The sequence below is a fragment of the Dryobates pubescens genome, chromosome 31, assembly GCF_014839835.1.
Source record: "Dryobates pubescens isolate bDryPub1 chromosome 31, bDryPub1.pri, whole genome shotgun sequence".
Lineage (NCBI taxonomy): Eukaryota > Metazoa > Chordata > Aves > Piciformes > Picidae > Dryobates > Dryobates pubescens.
In genome coordinates this window covers 1,938,869-1,953,980 of record NC_071642.1, presented here as the reverse complement: position 1 = coordinate 1,953,980, position 15,112 = coordinate 1,938,869, and the positions used below count along the sequence as shown (strand labels likewise).

Here is a 15,112-nt window from a genome sequence, read left to right as displayed (position 1 = left end):
CTGGGCACAGAGAAGTGGGGCAGAGCAGGGCCCTAGGGAGCAGCAGGACCAAGGAGCAACCTCCCTTCCCTGGTCCCTCGCTGCGAAAGCTGAGAGGACTCAGCCAGAGCCTCCTGAGCTGCAGCACAGTGCCAGGGGCGATGTGTGGGGTGCAAACCACCACCACTGGCGGCAGCATCACCAGGACTTGGGGGTCCTAACACCCCAGGATTCAGGGGGTGTCCTCTCCACTGATCCCTTGGGATTCTGGGGATCCTCTCTGCCCCAGTTCCCTGGGATTCAGGAGAATCTTTCTGCCCCAGTTCCCTGGGACTCAGGGGATCCTCTCTGCCCTGACACCCCAGGATTTGGGGGACCCTCTCTGCCCCAGTTCCCTGGGACTCAGGGGATCCTCTCTGTCCCAAACCCCCAGGATTTGGGGGACCCTCTGGAATTCCCTGGGATCAGGTGCCTCTCTCTGCCCTGACCCCCAGGTCAGGGGGATAGCTGGGGCTGGAGGGTGCCGATTCTGACTGGGGGCTGCTGCAGTGGGCTGGCAGCGGGCAGAGGGTGAAACGGTGCCAAGGCGCTGGGTGCCCCCCCTCGCCCCCTCCCCCGGCTCCCCCTCGCCGAGCCCTGCGCAGAGCAGATGGAGGAAGTGACGCCAGGCTCCCCTGCGTGGCCTTCCTCAGCCTCGCCTCCCAGCCCTCCTCTTCCTCCCTCCCACAGCCTCCCGCAGAGCTTAGCCCCAGGAGGCAAACCCCTGCCCCGCAGATGGAGAGGGGCTCGGGGGGGACCCAGGCTGAGGGTGGCCCTGGGGAGGAGGCTGCTGGGAGCCTCACGCTGGGCTGGGCTTCATCAGGATGGGATTTCAGATTTGGCAGCTCCTGTGGTCCTGGGCAGTGGCTTTTCCTGGGACTCCCAGGACCTATGGGGTCCTTGCACTGCAGAGTTTGGGAGGGGGGAGCAGACAGAGCCTCTGGTTTTATTTTCATGGGGGGAAAAAAGGGCTTTGCAAGCTCCTTCCTCTGCCTTCCAGCTCTTCCCTGGGGTTTGGGGTGGGGGGCAGCACCCTGGCAGTGGCTGCTGTGCAAATGGGATGCTCCCAGTTAGTCCTGCTGGGACAGCTTGGGCATTCATTGGGGTGCTCAGAGGGCTCCCAAAGGCTCAAAGGGGCTCAGAAGACCTTGGGGGTCTCTGAGGGGCTCCAGTTGCTCTGAGAGTCCTGGGGGGCTCTAAGGCACTTGAGTGATCAGAAGGGCCGGGGGTGTTCCCAGGAATCCATGGTGCTCCAAGGAATTTGGGGTGCTCACAGAGGGACCCTGGGATGGTCTGAGAGGTTCAGGGTGTTCTGAGGGTTTTGGGGTGCTGCAAAGGCTTTGGAACGCCCTGGGATGCTCAAGGGGTCCAGGGCTTCCCAAGGGGCTCAGGGTGCTTGGAGGACGCCAGGAAGCTCCAAAGGGCCCAGGATGCTCTAAAGACTCTGGGATGCTCCAAAGCCCCCGAGATGCTCCGAGGCCCCCAGGATGCTCCAGAGCCCCCGAGATGCTCCGAGGCCCCCAGGATGCTCCAAAGCCCCCGAGATGCTCCGAGGCCCCCAGGATGCTCCAAAGCCCCCGAGATGCTCCGAGGCCCCCAGGATGCTCCAGAGCCCCCGAGATGCTCCGAGGCCCCCAGGATGCTCCAGAGCCCCCGAGATGCTCCGAGGCCCCCAGAATGCTCCAGAGCCCCCGAGATGCTCCGAGGCCCCCAGGATGCTCCAAAGCCCCCGAGATGCTCCGAGGCCCCCAGGATGCTCCAAAGACCCCCTCCCTAATACTCCAACCCCCCTCGGGATGCTCCGGCAGACGCCGGCGTGCGGAGCTGCCGCTTCCAGCAGCAGAGATGGCGGCGGCGGGGGGGGAGGCTGCGAATCCCTCCGGTAAAAACAACCGGGGAGCCCCGGGGCGGGGCCTGGCCGAGCGCCCCCCTCCCCGCAGCCCCCGTTCCCCCTTCCGCAGCGCTTCTTCCTCCCTCCCCCGGCCCCCCCCAGCCTCCTCCTCCTCCTCCCCCCTGCTCTCGCGACAGCTCGGCGCAGAAAATGGCCCCGCGGCGCCGCCGCTGCTGATGCGCATCCGGGCGGCACCGGCACCGGCCCCGCCGCGGCCCCGGTACGTGCCGGGACGGCACCGGCGAGCACCGCCGGGGGGGACGCTGGGGATGACAGCAGAGCGACCGGCAGCGGGAAGGAAGGGGGGGCTCCCGCACGGGAAGGGGTGGGGGAGGCGGTGACGGAGCGACACCGACGGTGGGGAGTGGGGGAGGGGTGTTACCGGCACCCGGAGGAGGGTACCGATCGCGGGGGTTAAATGGTACCGAGGAGGCGACCGGTACCGGGACGGGGAAACCGGCACCGGAGGCGGTACTGGCATCGTAGGGTGGGACCGGCACCGGGGGTGGGACCGGCACCGGGGGTGTGCCGGCACTGGCAGGGGACCGGCACCGGGGCTGTGTAGGCAACGAGGGGCATGGGGGGGTACTGGCATCGGGGGACTGTGTCACCGCCGGGAGGGGGGGGGCCGGCACCGGGAGTGTACCGGTACCGGAGCGGGTGCCCGGCCTGGAGTCCCGGAGCTTCGCCGGGAGCTGGGACGTGCGCCGGGGCTTGCGGGGTCGTGACGGCTCGGGGGGGAGCTCCGGGCAAAGCCTCCCTGCCGGGATCCCAGCTCCTGGGGGGGGCACTACATGTGGGGTGGCTAAAATGACAGTGCCGGCAGCGGCCGTGGCTGCGTGACCCGGGGGGGCTACTAGCCGCAGAAACCACTTGCCATGGGCGGCTGCTAGCCAGGGGGGTGCTAGCCGCGGGGGGGCTAACAATGGAGGCTGCTAGCCTTGGGGGGCTGCTAACCGTGGGGGCTGCTAACCACGGGGAGCTGCTAGCCGTGGGTGTGTTGCTATGCACAGGGGCTAGTAGCCATGGATGTGTTGCCCATGGGGGGCTAGTAGCCACGGCTGGGGTGCTGGCAGGGGTTCCTCCCTGTGGGGCTAGCAGCACAGGGGCAGTTAGCCATGGAAGCTGTTAGCACCCAGTCTCTGCAGGCATGTGTGGCCCTTGGGAGCCCCCTGACCCATTTTTTCCCCCTCCTACTCCACCCCTGAGCCTCCCAAGGCTGCACCCCCCAGGCTCTCCCCAGGGTCACACACAGGTGGGAGCTGTTTGGTGCTGTCAGGGGCTGGGCTCCCACCTTGGCCACGGTGTGAACTTGAGCCAGGCCAGGGCTGCCCTCTCAGGAGACAGCTTTGTCCAGGCTCAGGGGGGGAGCTCCATCCTCCCAGGAGGGCTCCTGGAAGGAAAGAGTTTGGTGCCTGCCCAGCCGAGGAGCTGCTGGAGCTCGGTGCTTGGAGCAGGCAGGTAAAGGTGGGCACCAGGGTGGCTCTTCCCTGCTCGCCCACCACCTGGGCTACCAGTGGCTTGGAGCAAGCTGGGGGGATGGCAGGGACCCCAGGGTGGCTGAAAGATGTTCCCCAAGGAACCACTGGCAGGGCTCAGCTGAGCTGTCCCCACACCCACCACGGGGAGGTGGCGCAGCAGCTGGGCACAGGGCTCAGAGCTCGTCCCCTTGGGTGTCCACACTGCCCCTGGCAGAAGCTGTGGCAGGGTTCAGGGTGGGCTCCACAGGGGTCTCCAGGCAGATTTTTTTCTCCTTTGGAAAGCTGGGAGCTCACCCTTGGAGGAGGTAGGGGAGGAAACTTTGCTCCAGCCCAAAGCTGGGATTAGGGCACCTGGGTTGGAACTGGCATCGCAAAGCCCAGGGCTGCCAGGTGCCAGAGATGCTTGGAGCATCTTCCCCCCCTCCCCAGCTCCTGCAGGGCTCTCTGCTCCAATCTCCTGGCACTCAGGGGATCCTTTCTCTCCTCATCCCCCAGCATTCAAGGGACTCTTTTTGCCCCAGTCCCCTTGGATTCAGGGGACCCTCTTTACCCTGATCCGTGGGGTTCAGGGGACCCTCTCTGCCCTCACCCCAAGGGATTCAGGGGACCCTATTTTACCCAGTCCCATGGGATTCAGGGAGCCCTCTTTTGCCCACATCCTTGGGATTCAGGGGACCCTCTCTGCCCTCACCCCAGGGGATTCAGGGGACCCTATTTTACCCAGTCCCATGGGATTCAGGGAGCCCTCTTTTGCCCACATCCTTGGGATTCAGGGGACCCTCTCTGCCCTCACCCCAAGGGATTCAGGGGACCCTATTTTACCCAGTCCCATGGGATTCAGGGAGCCCTCTCTGCCCCAATTCACTGGGGTTGAGGGGAGCCTCTCTACCCTGACCTCTGGGATTCAGGGGGCCCTGTCTTACCCGATCCCATGGGATTCAGGGGACCCCCCCTCACAGCAGATGCAGAGGGTGGGTTGGCTGCAGGACCAGGGTTTTACCCCCCGAGCAGTGCCAGGCAGGGGGCTCGCTGTGCTGCTGTCACAGCCCGGGTCCCTCCCTCCTTGCCTCCCTGGATCCCTCCCTCTTTCCCTCCCTCCCTCCCTCCGCTCCCACCGCCGGAGCCATCACATGAGCCTCTTGTTCCCAAGCCTTTGTCTCTCATCTCCTGCCCCCGGGAGCTGCCTGTTGGGGAAACCTCCACAGCCTCCAGCAGCAGACCGTGGCCAGATGCTCTCCCGCAGGAGTTTCTTTGTCCTGTTGATCCACCCGGGGTGGCTTTGTGAAGGTTCTCTGTGCCTGGCAAGAGCTAGAAAGACCTTCCCCATCCCACCCCACCCCCTTGGTTCCTTAGAGGGAGATGAGCTGTATTGATTATTAACTGAATCAGTACCAGAGGCTGCTCTGGGTGACCAGGAGCTGCAAACCCTTCTGCTCACCCTCGTTGGTGTCAGCCCCCCCACACACACACACACAAAAGGATTGTTGCAGGGTCCTTGCTCCCAGCAGGGGCTGGAGTGAGGAACTCTGGTGCCAAAGGGGACACTGAAAATCTTCTTGGTGACCCCAAAGTTGAGCTGGCTGCAGGTTTCTTGGCAGTGAGGGTGGTGAGACACTGGCACAGGTTGCCAGGGGGGTTGTGGCTGCCCCCTCCCTGGAGGTGTTGCCAGGTTGGATGAGGCTCTGAGCAGCCTGGGCTGGTTCCCTGCCCATGGCAGGGGGGTTGGAACTGGATGATGATCTCTGAGGTCCCTTCCAAGCTGGCAGTGCTGGGTTAAGGGTTGGACTTGATCTTAGAGGTCTCCTCCAACAAAAATGCTTCTGTGATTCTATCAAGTGCTGCCTTTGCCAAGCCCCAGTGAAGCTGGGGGTCTCCTGCCAGCTTGGCCCCGGAGGTCCCACAGCCACAGGGCACTGAGGAGGGGGGGGAGGAGGAGGCAGCTAACAGTGCTTCATGCTGGCATTGAACCTCTCTCCCTTGTGCTTGCTGCAGCATCGCCAGGAGCAGACACCAGCAGCAGCATTTACCTCACCCTGTGCCCACCACTGGCCAGGCCATGAAGACAGAGAAGGAGGAGGCTGTGCCCAGCTTCTCCATGGGGGGTAAATACGCTGGAGAGGGGGCAGGTGAGTCCTTGGTGCCACAGTGGGGTTGGTGAAAGGAGCTGGGGCAGGACTGGGGAGAAAAACCCTTCCCTCCTCTTGCTGTGTGGTCCCTTTGGCCAAGTCCCACCCCAGAGGGGTGGCTGGGAGCACCCTGAGGGTCTGTGTGGGCATGAACGTGGCATCACCCAGGTGTTCAACCATCCAGCAGCTTTGCCTTCATCCCAGCAGCCTTTCCCAGAGCAAAGACCCTGCTGTGGTTAGAAACCCACCCTGGGGCTCCTGCCTCTCGGGCCCCTTCCAAACCAGGCCCCCCCCAGTGTCCTGCATCCCTGTCTGGGAGGGTCTGAGGGAGGGCAGTGTGGGGGTGGTTGGGGCAGGGCCGAGGCTGGGGGCTGTCTAACAGCCTCTCCCCAGCAGGTTCCAGAGAAGCAGCTCTGCCTGGTGGCCCAGTGACAGGGAGTGGAGGGACCCCAGCCCAGGACCTGCGGCCACTGAAGCGCAGGGCAGTGCCAGGTGAGCCCCTCCCCTGCCCTGGGGAGGTGACAGCAGCCACCAGGGCAGGGGTGATGCCAACAGATCTCTGTCCTTCCAGGGAAGCACTACCAGTGCTCGAGCTATGGCTGCAAGCTGGCCTTCTCCAGCATGCAGGAGCTGATGGACCACCTGAAGGTCCACTACAGACCCACACAGTCCCTCGAGGGTAAGGCCAGGACCACCCCCACCCCGCTCCTGGGCTGGGGGGTGGCAAAGTGGGGCCTGAAGCCGAGGCAGTGCCGGTGCTGGGGCCTGTTCCTGCTGCCCTGCGCTGGCTGGGGAGTGGGGAGAGCGTGGGAGGTGCTGCAGACCCACAGGTGGGGCTGCCCCCAGCCCCTGGGGGTGGTGCTGAATCTCTGTGCCCTGTTTCTCTGCCCAGGCAAAACCTTCCAGTGCCCCACGCTGGGCTGCACAGAGACCTTCCCCAGCATGCAGGACCTCATGGCCCACATGAAGGTGCACTACAAACCAAATCGCTACTTCAAGTGAGTGCCACTGGTCCCTGTGCCCAGCTTGTGCCACCCTGCAGGCACCTGGGGGCACCTGGCAGCTCCCAAACAGCCCTGAGGACGTGGTGGGCTCCCAGCTCTGCAGACCTCGGGGGGGAGGGTGATGTGGAGGGGCTCACCACCCCTGATGCCAGGGTAGAGGCTGAGGAGGAGGGGATCACCACCACTGATTCCAGGGCAAAGGTGGATGTGGGTGGGATCTCCATTGCTCATGCCAAGGTGAAGGCTGATGTGGAGGGGATCATCACTACTGTTGTCAGGGCTGGAGGGTGATGTGGAGGGCTCCCCAGCTCTGCTGCCAGGCTGGGAGGGTGACGTGGAGGGCTCCCCAGCTCTGCTGCCAGGCTGGGAGGGTGACCTGGAGGGCTCCCCAGCTCTGCTGGCAGGGTGGAGGTTGGTGTGGAGGGGACCATCACTGCTGTTGTCAGGCTGGGAGGGGGCTGTGGAGGGGCTCCCCAGCTCTGACGCCGGCTCCCCGGCCCGGCAGGTGTGAGAACTGCCTGCTGCGCTTCCGGACTCACCGCTCCCTCTTCAAGCACCTCCACGTCTGCTCCGACAGCGCCAGCAGCCCGGCGCCGCCCCCCAGACCCGACCGGCCCCTCCTGCCCTCCGCCGCCAGCACCACCACCACCCCCCCGGAAAAGGAGCCCTCTGCCAAGCCAGCCGAGGGTCTCCCCAAGCTGCCGAGCGTGCTGCGGCCCCCGGAGAGAGACGCTGCCCTGCCGGGCGCGGACGCTGCCCCCGGGCTCCCCACCAGCCTCCCCGAGCTGCCCGGCTCGCTGGAGGCGCTGCCGCTGGTCTCCCATCCCTTCCCGCTGCTGGAGCCCAACCTTTTCGGGCCGTCGTCCTTGACTCGCTTCTCGGGGCCGCCTCCGCCGCCCCCTCCCTCGGGGCCGGGGCCGTTCCTGCCCTACGTGCCCCCCGCAGCCTACAGCCTGCCCCCGCCCGCGGCTCAGCACCGCCCGCGGCCCTTCGCGCCCGGCCACGGCGTCTCCAACGCCGTCTGGAAGAAAAGCCAAGGTGAGCCTGCGGGGCCCAAACCTGCTTCCTGCTCCCACCTTCGCCAGCAGCTCCCAGAGGAGGACCCACCGCCGGCCAGCAGAGGATGTCCTTCCCCCCAGCCCCCGCTCCTCCTCCCTGGCGCCCCGGCCCCATCCCACCTTTGCCCCCCGGCTTTGTTCCTACCAACCGACTCCATCCCCCTGGGGGATGCTCAGTTGGAGAAAGAGCAGAAACCAGCAAAGCCTCCAAACTGTCCCAGCCCTGCTGCTCCCCAGCGTGCTGGGGGTGCGAGGCAGGGGCTGCCCTCCCACCTGTGTCCCACCCACCCAGGGAGGGGAAGCCCTAATGCCCCTCGATTCCCTCCGCAGGTGTGAGTGTCAGCCCACTCCTCCCATGCTTTGGCTCAGGAGTGACTCCAGGTTAGTTTTGGCACCAGCTGGGGTGGGGGCTGCGCTCTGTCACTGGTGGGGGGTCGCGGGGGTGGTGGAGGGGGCCACCAGGGGATGGGAGAGGCCCCACGAGGTGCCACGATGCTCCCCAGGGAGCAGGGTGGGGGGGCAGGCTCCCTCCTTTGCAGGAGCCACAGCCAGGGGTTATTGGCTCTGCCCCCCCCTGCAGGAGTCAGCCAGCCTGAGTCATCCAGTGCCCAAGGGCAGAAGCAGCAGGAGAGGAGCTGCAGCAGGGGCCTGGGCTTGAGCCCCTCCCCAACACAGTTGCTCCAGCTCTGAGAGGGGGCTTGGAGACCTCTGCCTGTGCTCCATGGGGTGCAGAGAGGCAAAGGGAGGTCAGAGCCTCTCAGATGTTGGGGTTCCTCCCTTGGGAAGGGCACCTCTGTGTATCTGAGGTGTGGAGCTAGGGGGGTGTGCTCCTGCCCCTCCACACAGCCCTGTCCTGAGCCCCACAGCACCCAGCAGGATGCAGCCAGCACCCCAGGGCCGCCAGCCCTGCACCCTGCACTGCAGCTTGGCCTGGCTGCCATGGGCCTGGGGGTGCTCCTGGGCACATGGAGCTGTGTGCCCACCCCCCCCTAACTGTGTGGCTGGTGGGGAGCCGGGGGGCTGGCAGGTGGGCGAGCTGTGTGCTTCCCTCCTGGCCCATCCTTGCAGGGCACTCCTCCAACAGCCGCATCGTGTGGGAGCACACCCGGGGCCGCTACACCTGCATGCAGTGCCCCTACTCCACGGCCTCCCGCCAGGACATGACCCTGCACATCGAGGACCACCGCAAGAACCCCTCCCAGCCGGGGCGCCTGGAGGCTGAGATGGGTATGGGCAGGGTGGGTGGCATCAGGGGAGGCTGGGGTGGGGGGGTTGGGACACAGCTCCTGGAGGATTCGTGGGGAGCTGCCTTCAGAGAATCACAGAACTGAGGGCTGGAAGGGACCCCAAGGCTCAGCCAGTCCCAACCCCCTGCCATGGGCAGGGACACCTCACACCACAGCAGGTTGCTCACAGCCACCTCCAGCCTGGCTGCAAACACCTCCAGGCAGGAGGCTTCCACCACCTCCCTGGGCAACCTGTGCCAGGCTCTCACCAACCTCATGGGCAACAACTTCTTCCTAACATCCAATCTCAATCTCCCCACTCCTAGTTTTGCTCCATCCCCCCCAGTCCTATCACTCCCTGACACCCTCAGAAGTCCCTCCCCAGCTTTCTTGTAGCCCCCTGCAGATCCTGGAAGGCCACAAGAAGGTCTCCTCAGAGCCTTCTCTTCTCCAGACTGAGTAGCTCCTGTCCTGCGTGGCGTGGAGGAGGTGGTGGCCACCTGGCTGGGGTGGGGACCAGCCTGCAGCTCTTGGCTCCTCAGCCTGCAGCCCCTGGCCTGGGGGTTTGGTGGGGTTGGAGAGGTTTGTGGCCTCGACCTGCTTTGGATGCTTGGGGTGCTCCACCTCCAGCTGCCAAGTGCTCTCCCTGTGCTTCCTCCCCGGGCAGCAGCTCCCCAGTAGCCTCCCTCAGCAGCCAGGCTGCGAGGAGCTCTGCCACAGCTGACAGCTCTCTCCCTTCTCTCTCTCTCTCTCTCCAGATTTTGGGGTGGGCCTCACCTCCTTCCACACCAAGCTGACACCAGAGATGGAGAACTCCCTCTACTCCCAGCTCTGATGCCTCCAGCTCCTGTGGGACTGCTCCTGCACCTCCTCCCCCTGAGCTGGGCAGGGGGACACTGCCCAGCCCTGTGCCACGGTGCTGGCACAGGGACTCCTCCCTGGTACCAGGAGCATCCCTCAGCCCCAGCACAGGGTGGCAGAGGGGGGGTTGGGCTTTTTTTTCCTCTTGGATTTCTACCTTCCCTTTCATTTTTGGAAACTCTAAGCACTTGGAACCCCACAGCTCCCTCCCCTAAAGGTTTTGTTCCTTCAGCTCCAGGGGTCTGGGGGGGAGCCCAGGAGGTTGCTCAGGAGTTGGTGAACTCCTCTGGAATGAGAGCTTGAAATAATAAATGGGAATTGTACAGGAGAGCCTCTGTCAGTGCCACGGGGGCTGGGGGCAGCTGGGGCTGCAGTGCCCCCTCTAAGGATGCCCAACAGAGGGGGCAGAGGAGGGTGGGCTGCAGGTTGTGTATCCACAGCCCAAACCCTGAGGGGCTCCTGAGAAGCAGAGATACAGACTCCCAACACCGTGGGGGTTGGAAGGGACCTCTGGAGCTCACCCAGTCCAGGCCCCCTGCTAAAGCAGAGCACCCACAGCCTTTGCTCCTCACAGAGCTGCTCCAGGCCCCTCAGCAGCTTTGGAGCCCCAGCAGCTGGACTCCCCCCAGCAGTTCCCTGTCTCTTAAACTGGGGAGCCCAGAACTGGAGCTGTGGCCTCCCTAGGGCAGAGCAGAGGGGAAGCAGAACCTCCCTGGACCTCCTTTGGCAGCTGGAGTTGGAGCACCCCAAGCATCCAAGTGCCCTCCCTGTGCTTCCTCCCCGGGCATCTTGACTGGGCACCCAGACCAAGGCAGGGTCTCCGTTCCCTTCTCCAGCATCCAGACAGTCTCAGTGCCTGTCCCCTCCCCACCACAGGTAGAGGTGCCAGGAGGCCACTCAGTGCCAGGCAGCAAGCGAGGAACAGAGCCCCTGCCCCACCCCACTGGCTCCTCCATGCCCTGGCCCCCTGCCCTGGGGGGCTGCACCACCCCCACCCCCTCCGTGGGAGCCAAGCAGCTGCACATTCCCACCCTGGGGCTCCCCAGGTCCCACTCTGCCTCTGCAGGTGCTGGCCCCATGCCAGGCAGGTGAGGTTTGCTCCAAACTGGTTTGGGCAAAGGCTTGCCACCACCTGCCAGTGCCCACGCTGGAGCTGTCCTGCTGCCAGCCACTGTGGGTGCAGGGATGGGAGCTCTGGCACCCAGCTGCTCTGCACCCCAGCGTGGGGGGCTGCTGCCAGCCCTGGGAGGAGACACAGCCCCCAGGGGATGGTTTCCTTCCCCCACAGCCTCTGGAGGTGCCTCTTTCCCAAACACTCACCCCAGAAGCCAGCTCCTACAGGGAAGCTTCACCTTCCAACCTCCCCAGCTCCCACCACATCCCTTTTCCTACCCAGTGAGGGGGGAGTACCCTGGCACTGGGCACAGCTGGGAGCCCTCCAGCACCAGCAGAGCTTCCCTGATCCCCCAGCTCAGCCTGCAGGGAGCTTCCTCCTCCCTGCCTTGCACTTGTGCATCCAACACACACCCAGCTCCTTCCTCCAGGGCAGGGGAGCTGCTTACCCTAAACCCCAGCAGTCTGACCTCTTCCCACCCTCTCCTTAAGCCAAGCTATGGCTACCTCCAAAGGCAGGATCTGCACCAGCCCACACAGGTCCTGCAGACACATCCATGCCAGGACTTGGCATGGTCTGTGCCACCCCACACTCCATCCCAGCCCCCACCAGCAGCCTGGAGGTGCCTAGATCAGCCCCCATGGCTGAGCAGCACTTACCAAGGAGCCCCCTAGGCTCAGGACAGGCAGCACCCAGAGCAGCAGCTCAAGGAGATCTGCCCCAGGTCTTCTAGGAGGTTCCTGCAAGAAAAGGCAGATTGAGACTGGAGATGAGGAAGAAATTCTTTAGAGGGAGGGTGGGGAGACACTGGCACAGGTTGCCCAGGGAGGCTGTGGCTGCCCCCTGCCTGGAGGTGTTCAGGGCCAGGCTGGACTGGGAGGTGTCCCTGCCCCTGGCAGGGGGTTGGCACCAGGTGGCTTTGGAGATCCCTTCCACCCCAAACCCATTCTGTGACCCTCTGAAGCAGCTGCTCAGGGCCTCCCAGCAGCTTCCTGCTGCAGGCCACGCTGCCCCCAGCTGCAGCTCAAGCTGGGCCAGGAGCAGAGGCAGCAAAGAGGGATGCTCAGCACCAGGACTTTTGAAAAACTGAAGTCTTTATTAAAAGGTTTTTGTTGTTGTTGTTGTTGATGATTTTTCTTTTTTTTTTTAATCGATTTTTTTTCCTTTCTTTGTCACAAAAGATACAAAAAGGGCTGAAAGAATTTTTTTTTAATTCATTATTATTAATTATTATTTATTATTATTCATTCCTGGGACTAAAGTCTGACCAAGGGAGACCCAAACAGTTCCTCAGCTAATGTAAAAAAAAAATATCCTTAACACATCTGCTTAAAAATTTTTTTAAAAGGAGGAAAAAAAAATAAAGGGGGAAAAAAATAAAGGGGGGAAAAAATAAAGGGGGGAAAAAATAAAATAAAGGGGGAAAAAATAAAATAAAGGGGGAAAAAATAAAATAAAAGGGGGAAAAAATAAAATAAAAGGGGGAAAATAAAATAAAAGGGGGAAAAATAAAGGGGGGGAAAAATAAAGGGGGGGAAAAATAAAGGGGGGGAAAAATAAAGGGGGGGAAAAATAAAGGGGGGGAAAAATAAAGGGGGGGAAAAATAAAGGGGGGGAAAAATAAAGGGGGGGGAAAAATAAAGGGGAAAAAAAGGGAAAAAAATAAAGGGGAAAAAATAAAGGAAAAAAATAAAGGGGAAAAAATAAAGGGGAAAAAATAAAGGGGAAAAAATAAAGGGGAAAAAATAAAGGGGAAAAAATAAAGGGGAAAAAATAAAGGGGAAAAAAATAAAGGGAAAAAAATAAAGGGAAAAAAATAAAGGGAAAAAAATAAAGGGAAAAAAATAAAGGGAAAAAAATAAAGGGAAAAAAATAAAGGAAAAAATAAAGAAAAAAAAGGAAAAAATAAAGAAAAAAAAGAAGGAAAAAAATTAAAGGGGAAAAAAAAAAAAAAGGAAAAAAATCAAAACCAAACAAAAAAATTAAAGAAAAATCAAACCAAACCAAACAACAAAAGAGCACAAAGCCAAGAATTAAAGCAACTGCTGCTCTCAAATCTCTTCTTAGCAACTCCACTTCCTGAACATTCCATAAGTTAACTCCGTTTGCATTTTACAGGACTAAAGTTCTTCCCCCCCCCGGTTACAGCTACTGTACAAAGCAGGAGGACGGCGCCGAGGGGAGGACAAAGCCACAGGCGCTCGCTCGGCTCCGCTGCCGCGACACCCGCCCCGCTCCTCCCCCCAGCCCCCTCTCCCCTCCCTCCCTCCCCCCGAGGGAGAGCCGACAGATCCCACCGGGAATGCCAGGGAAGTGCCAGCGCGCCCGGGGAGGGCGCCCGGCGCGGCAGGAGGCGCAGCCAGTGCCCAGCGCCGAGCAGCCTGCACCTTCCCCCAGCCCGTGCCGCAGGGGCGGCTCTCCTCCCCGGCCGCGGCGGCTGAGCGGCCTCCAGGTCAAGGGTGGGCAGAAAGGGGGCAGAAATCCCTGCGGTGGCAGAGACACCTGGCTTGAATCCCAGCCCTGTCCCCCTCCCAGCCAGCAGGGCACACCGCGCCTGGGGGTGGGGGGAACACCAAGGGGGTGCTGGCGGTGCCCTGAGGCACCCTCTGTGCTCCCTCGCTGCTGGGTTTCTGCTCAAGGCTCTTCTCATCGCGCTGGGAAGGAGAAGAGAGGAGGAAGAAGAAGAAAAAGAGGAGGAGGTGCAGCCCAGGCTGGAGCTGAGGCAACTGTCCAGAGCTGGTTCTGGCTAGCAGAAGGACCCTGAGAAGATAGAGGCTAACACAGTCCCCTGGGGAAGACCGAGTTAGGTGCATCACAGTGCTACTGGCTGAACGTGTTCTGTACAGTGAGGAATGGAGCCTGGCAGACTGCAGTATCCCTTCAACCTGCTCTTTCCTAGCTCTTCCCTAGAGGCAGAGAAGCTGCTGAGGGGGTGGAAGAACCTCCTCATAGCTCACAGCCTTCTTAGGTGACCAGCAGGAAAAAAAAACCCCAAAACATTCCAGTTTATCATCAAAAAAAAAACCCCAAACCAGGAAAGCAAGAGCAGGGCTACTGCAAGGTGCATCGGACGGACCAGGGCTTGCAAGCAGCCACCCAACCCCTCCCTTCTCTTCCCCCCCCCCCCCCAAGCCCACCTCACCCCCAGGCACCCACCCCCCCTCCAGATCCCCAGCACTAAAGCATCTTGAAGCATCCCCAGAGATCAATCACATCACCATCAGAAAGGCAGAGAGAGAAAGAGCTCAAAGCTTGGAGTCCACAGAGGCAGAGGAACCAGTTTGGAACCTCCACCGCTCCTGGTGGTTCTTCAGAGAGCTTGGGCTGAGGGCAGGTGGGGAGCAAAGAGGCCTTGGCTGGCGGCTGGGGAGGTGGAGCTCTGGGTCCAGTGTGGCAAGGCTGAGTCCAGACACCAAAAACACCCTGGGAGGACCTTTTGTGGCATTTGGGGGGTTCTGGTTGGTTGGTTTGGGGGCTGGGCTGCTCGGACCCTTTTTTTGGGTGTCTCTAGTCCTGTTTGGACCATCTCTGTCATTTTTTTTGCAGGTCTCTAGTCCTGTTTGGACCTTTTTTGGTCCTTTTTTGGAAGTCTTTTGTCCAGTTTGGACCTTTGTCTTTTTTGGGAGGTCTTTAGTCCTTTTTCTGTCTGTTTGTGGAGGTCTTTAGTCCCTTTTGGACTTTTCTAGTCTCTTTTTGGAAGTCTTTAGTCCTGTTTGAACCTTTTTAGTCTCTTTTTGAAGGCCTTTAGTCCTTTTTGGACCCTTTTTTTGAGGTCTTTAGTCCTGTTTGGACCTTTTTTGAGTCCTTTTCTGTCTCTTTTTGGAAGGCCTTTAGTCCTGTCTGGACCTTTTCTGGTCCTTTTTTGGAGATCTTTAGTCCTGTTTGGACCTTTTCTGGTCCTTTTTTGGAGGCCTTTAGTCCTGTCTGGACCTTTTCTGGTCCTTTTTTGGAGATCTTTAGTCCTGTTTGGACCTTTTCTGGTCCTTTTTTGGAGGCCTTTAGTCCTGTCTGGACCTTTTCTGGTCCTTTTTTGGAGGTCTTTAGTCCTGTCTGGACCTTTTTTGGTCCTTTTTTGGAGGTCTTTAGTCCTGTCTGGACCTTTTCTGGTCCTTTTTTGGAGGTCTTTAGTCCTGTCTGGACCTTTTCTGGTCCTTTTTTGGAGGCCTTTAGTCCTGTTTGGACCTTTTTTGGAGGTCTTTAGTCCTGTTTGGACCTTTTCTGGTCCTTTTTTGGAGGTCTTTAGTCTTTCTTGGAGGTGTTTTTGGAGGTTTTTGTCTTTTGGGGGGGCTTTGGGGGAAGGGTTTTGTCCTTTTTTTTTCTGGGGGGTGCCTTT

The 15,112-nt window shown here is 60.9% G+C and overlaps 1 protein-coding gene across 2 annotated transcripts; it reads left to right on the top strand.

Annotated features, from left to right (window-relative positions):
- The first annotated feature begins 2,036 nt into the window (after positions 1-2,036).
- On the top strand, positions 2,037-10,002 carry ZNF414 (zinc finger protein 414). Of its 2 annotated transcripts, XM_054175365.1 has the most exons (9): positions 2,037-2,129; positions 5,383-5,516; positions 5,913-6,008; positions 6,088-6,195; positions 6,409-6,514; positions 7,026-7,558; positions 7,909-7,959; positions 8,647-8,805; positions 9,563-10,002. In XM_054175365.1, exons 1-9 carry the CDS (start codon positions 2,086-2,088, stop codon positions 9,637-9,639), a joined length of 1,308 nt encoding a protein of 435 aa, XP_054031340.1. In that variant the 5' UTR covers positions 2,037-2,085; the 3' UTR covers positions 9,640-10,002. The 2 variants fall into 2 exon arrangements, with proteins under 2 accessions (XP_054031340.1, XP_054031341.1); XM_054175366.1 differs by lacking the exon at positions 7,909-7,959.
- The last annotated feature ends 5,110 nt before the right edge of the window (positions 10,003-15,112 follow it).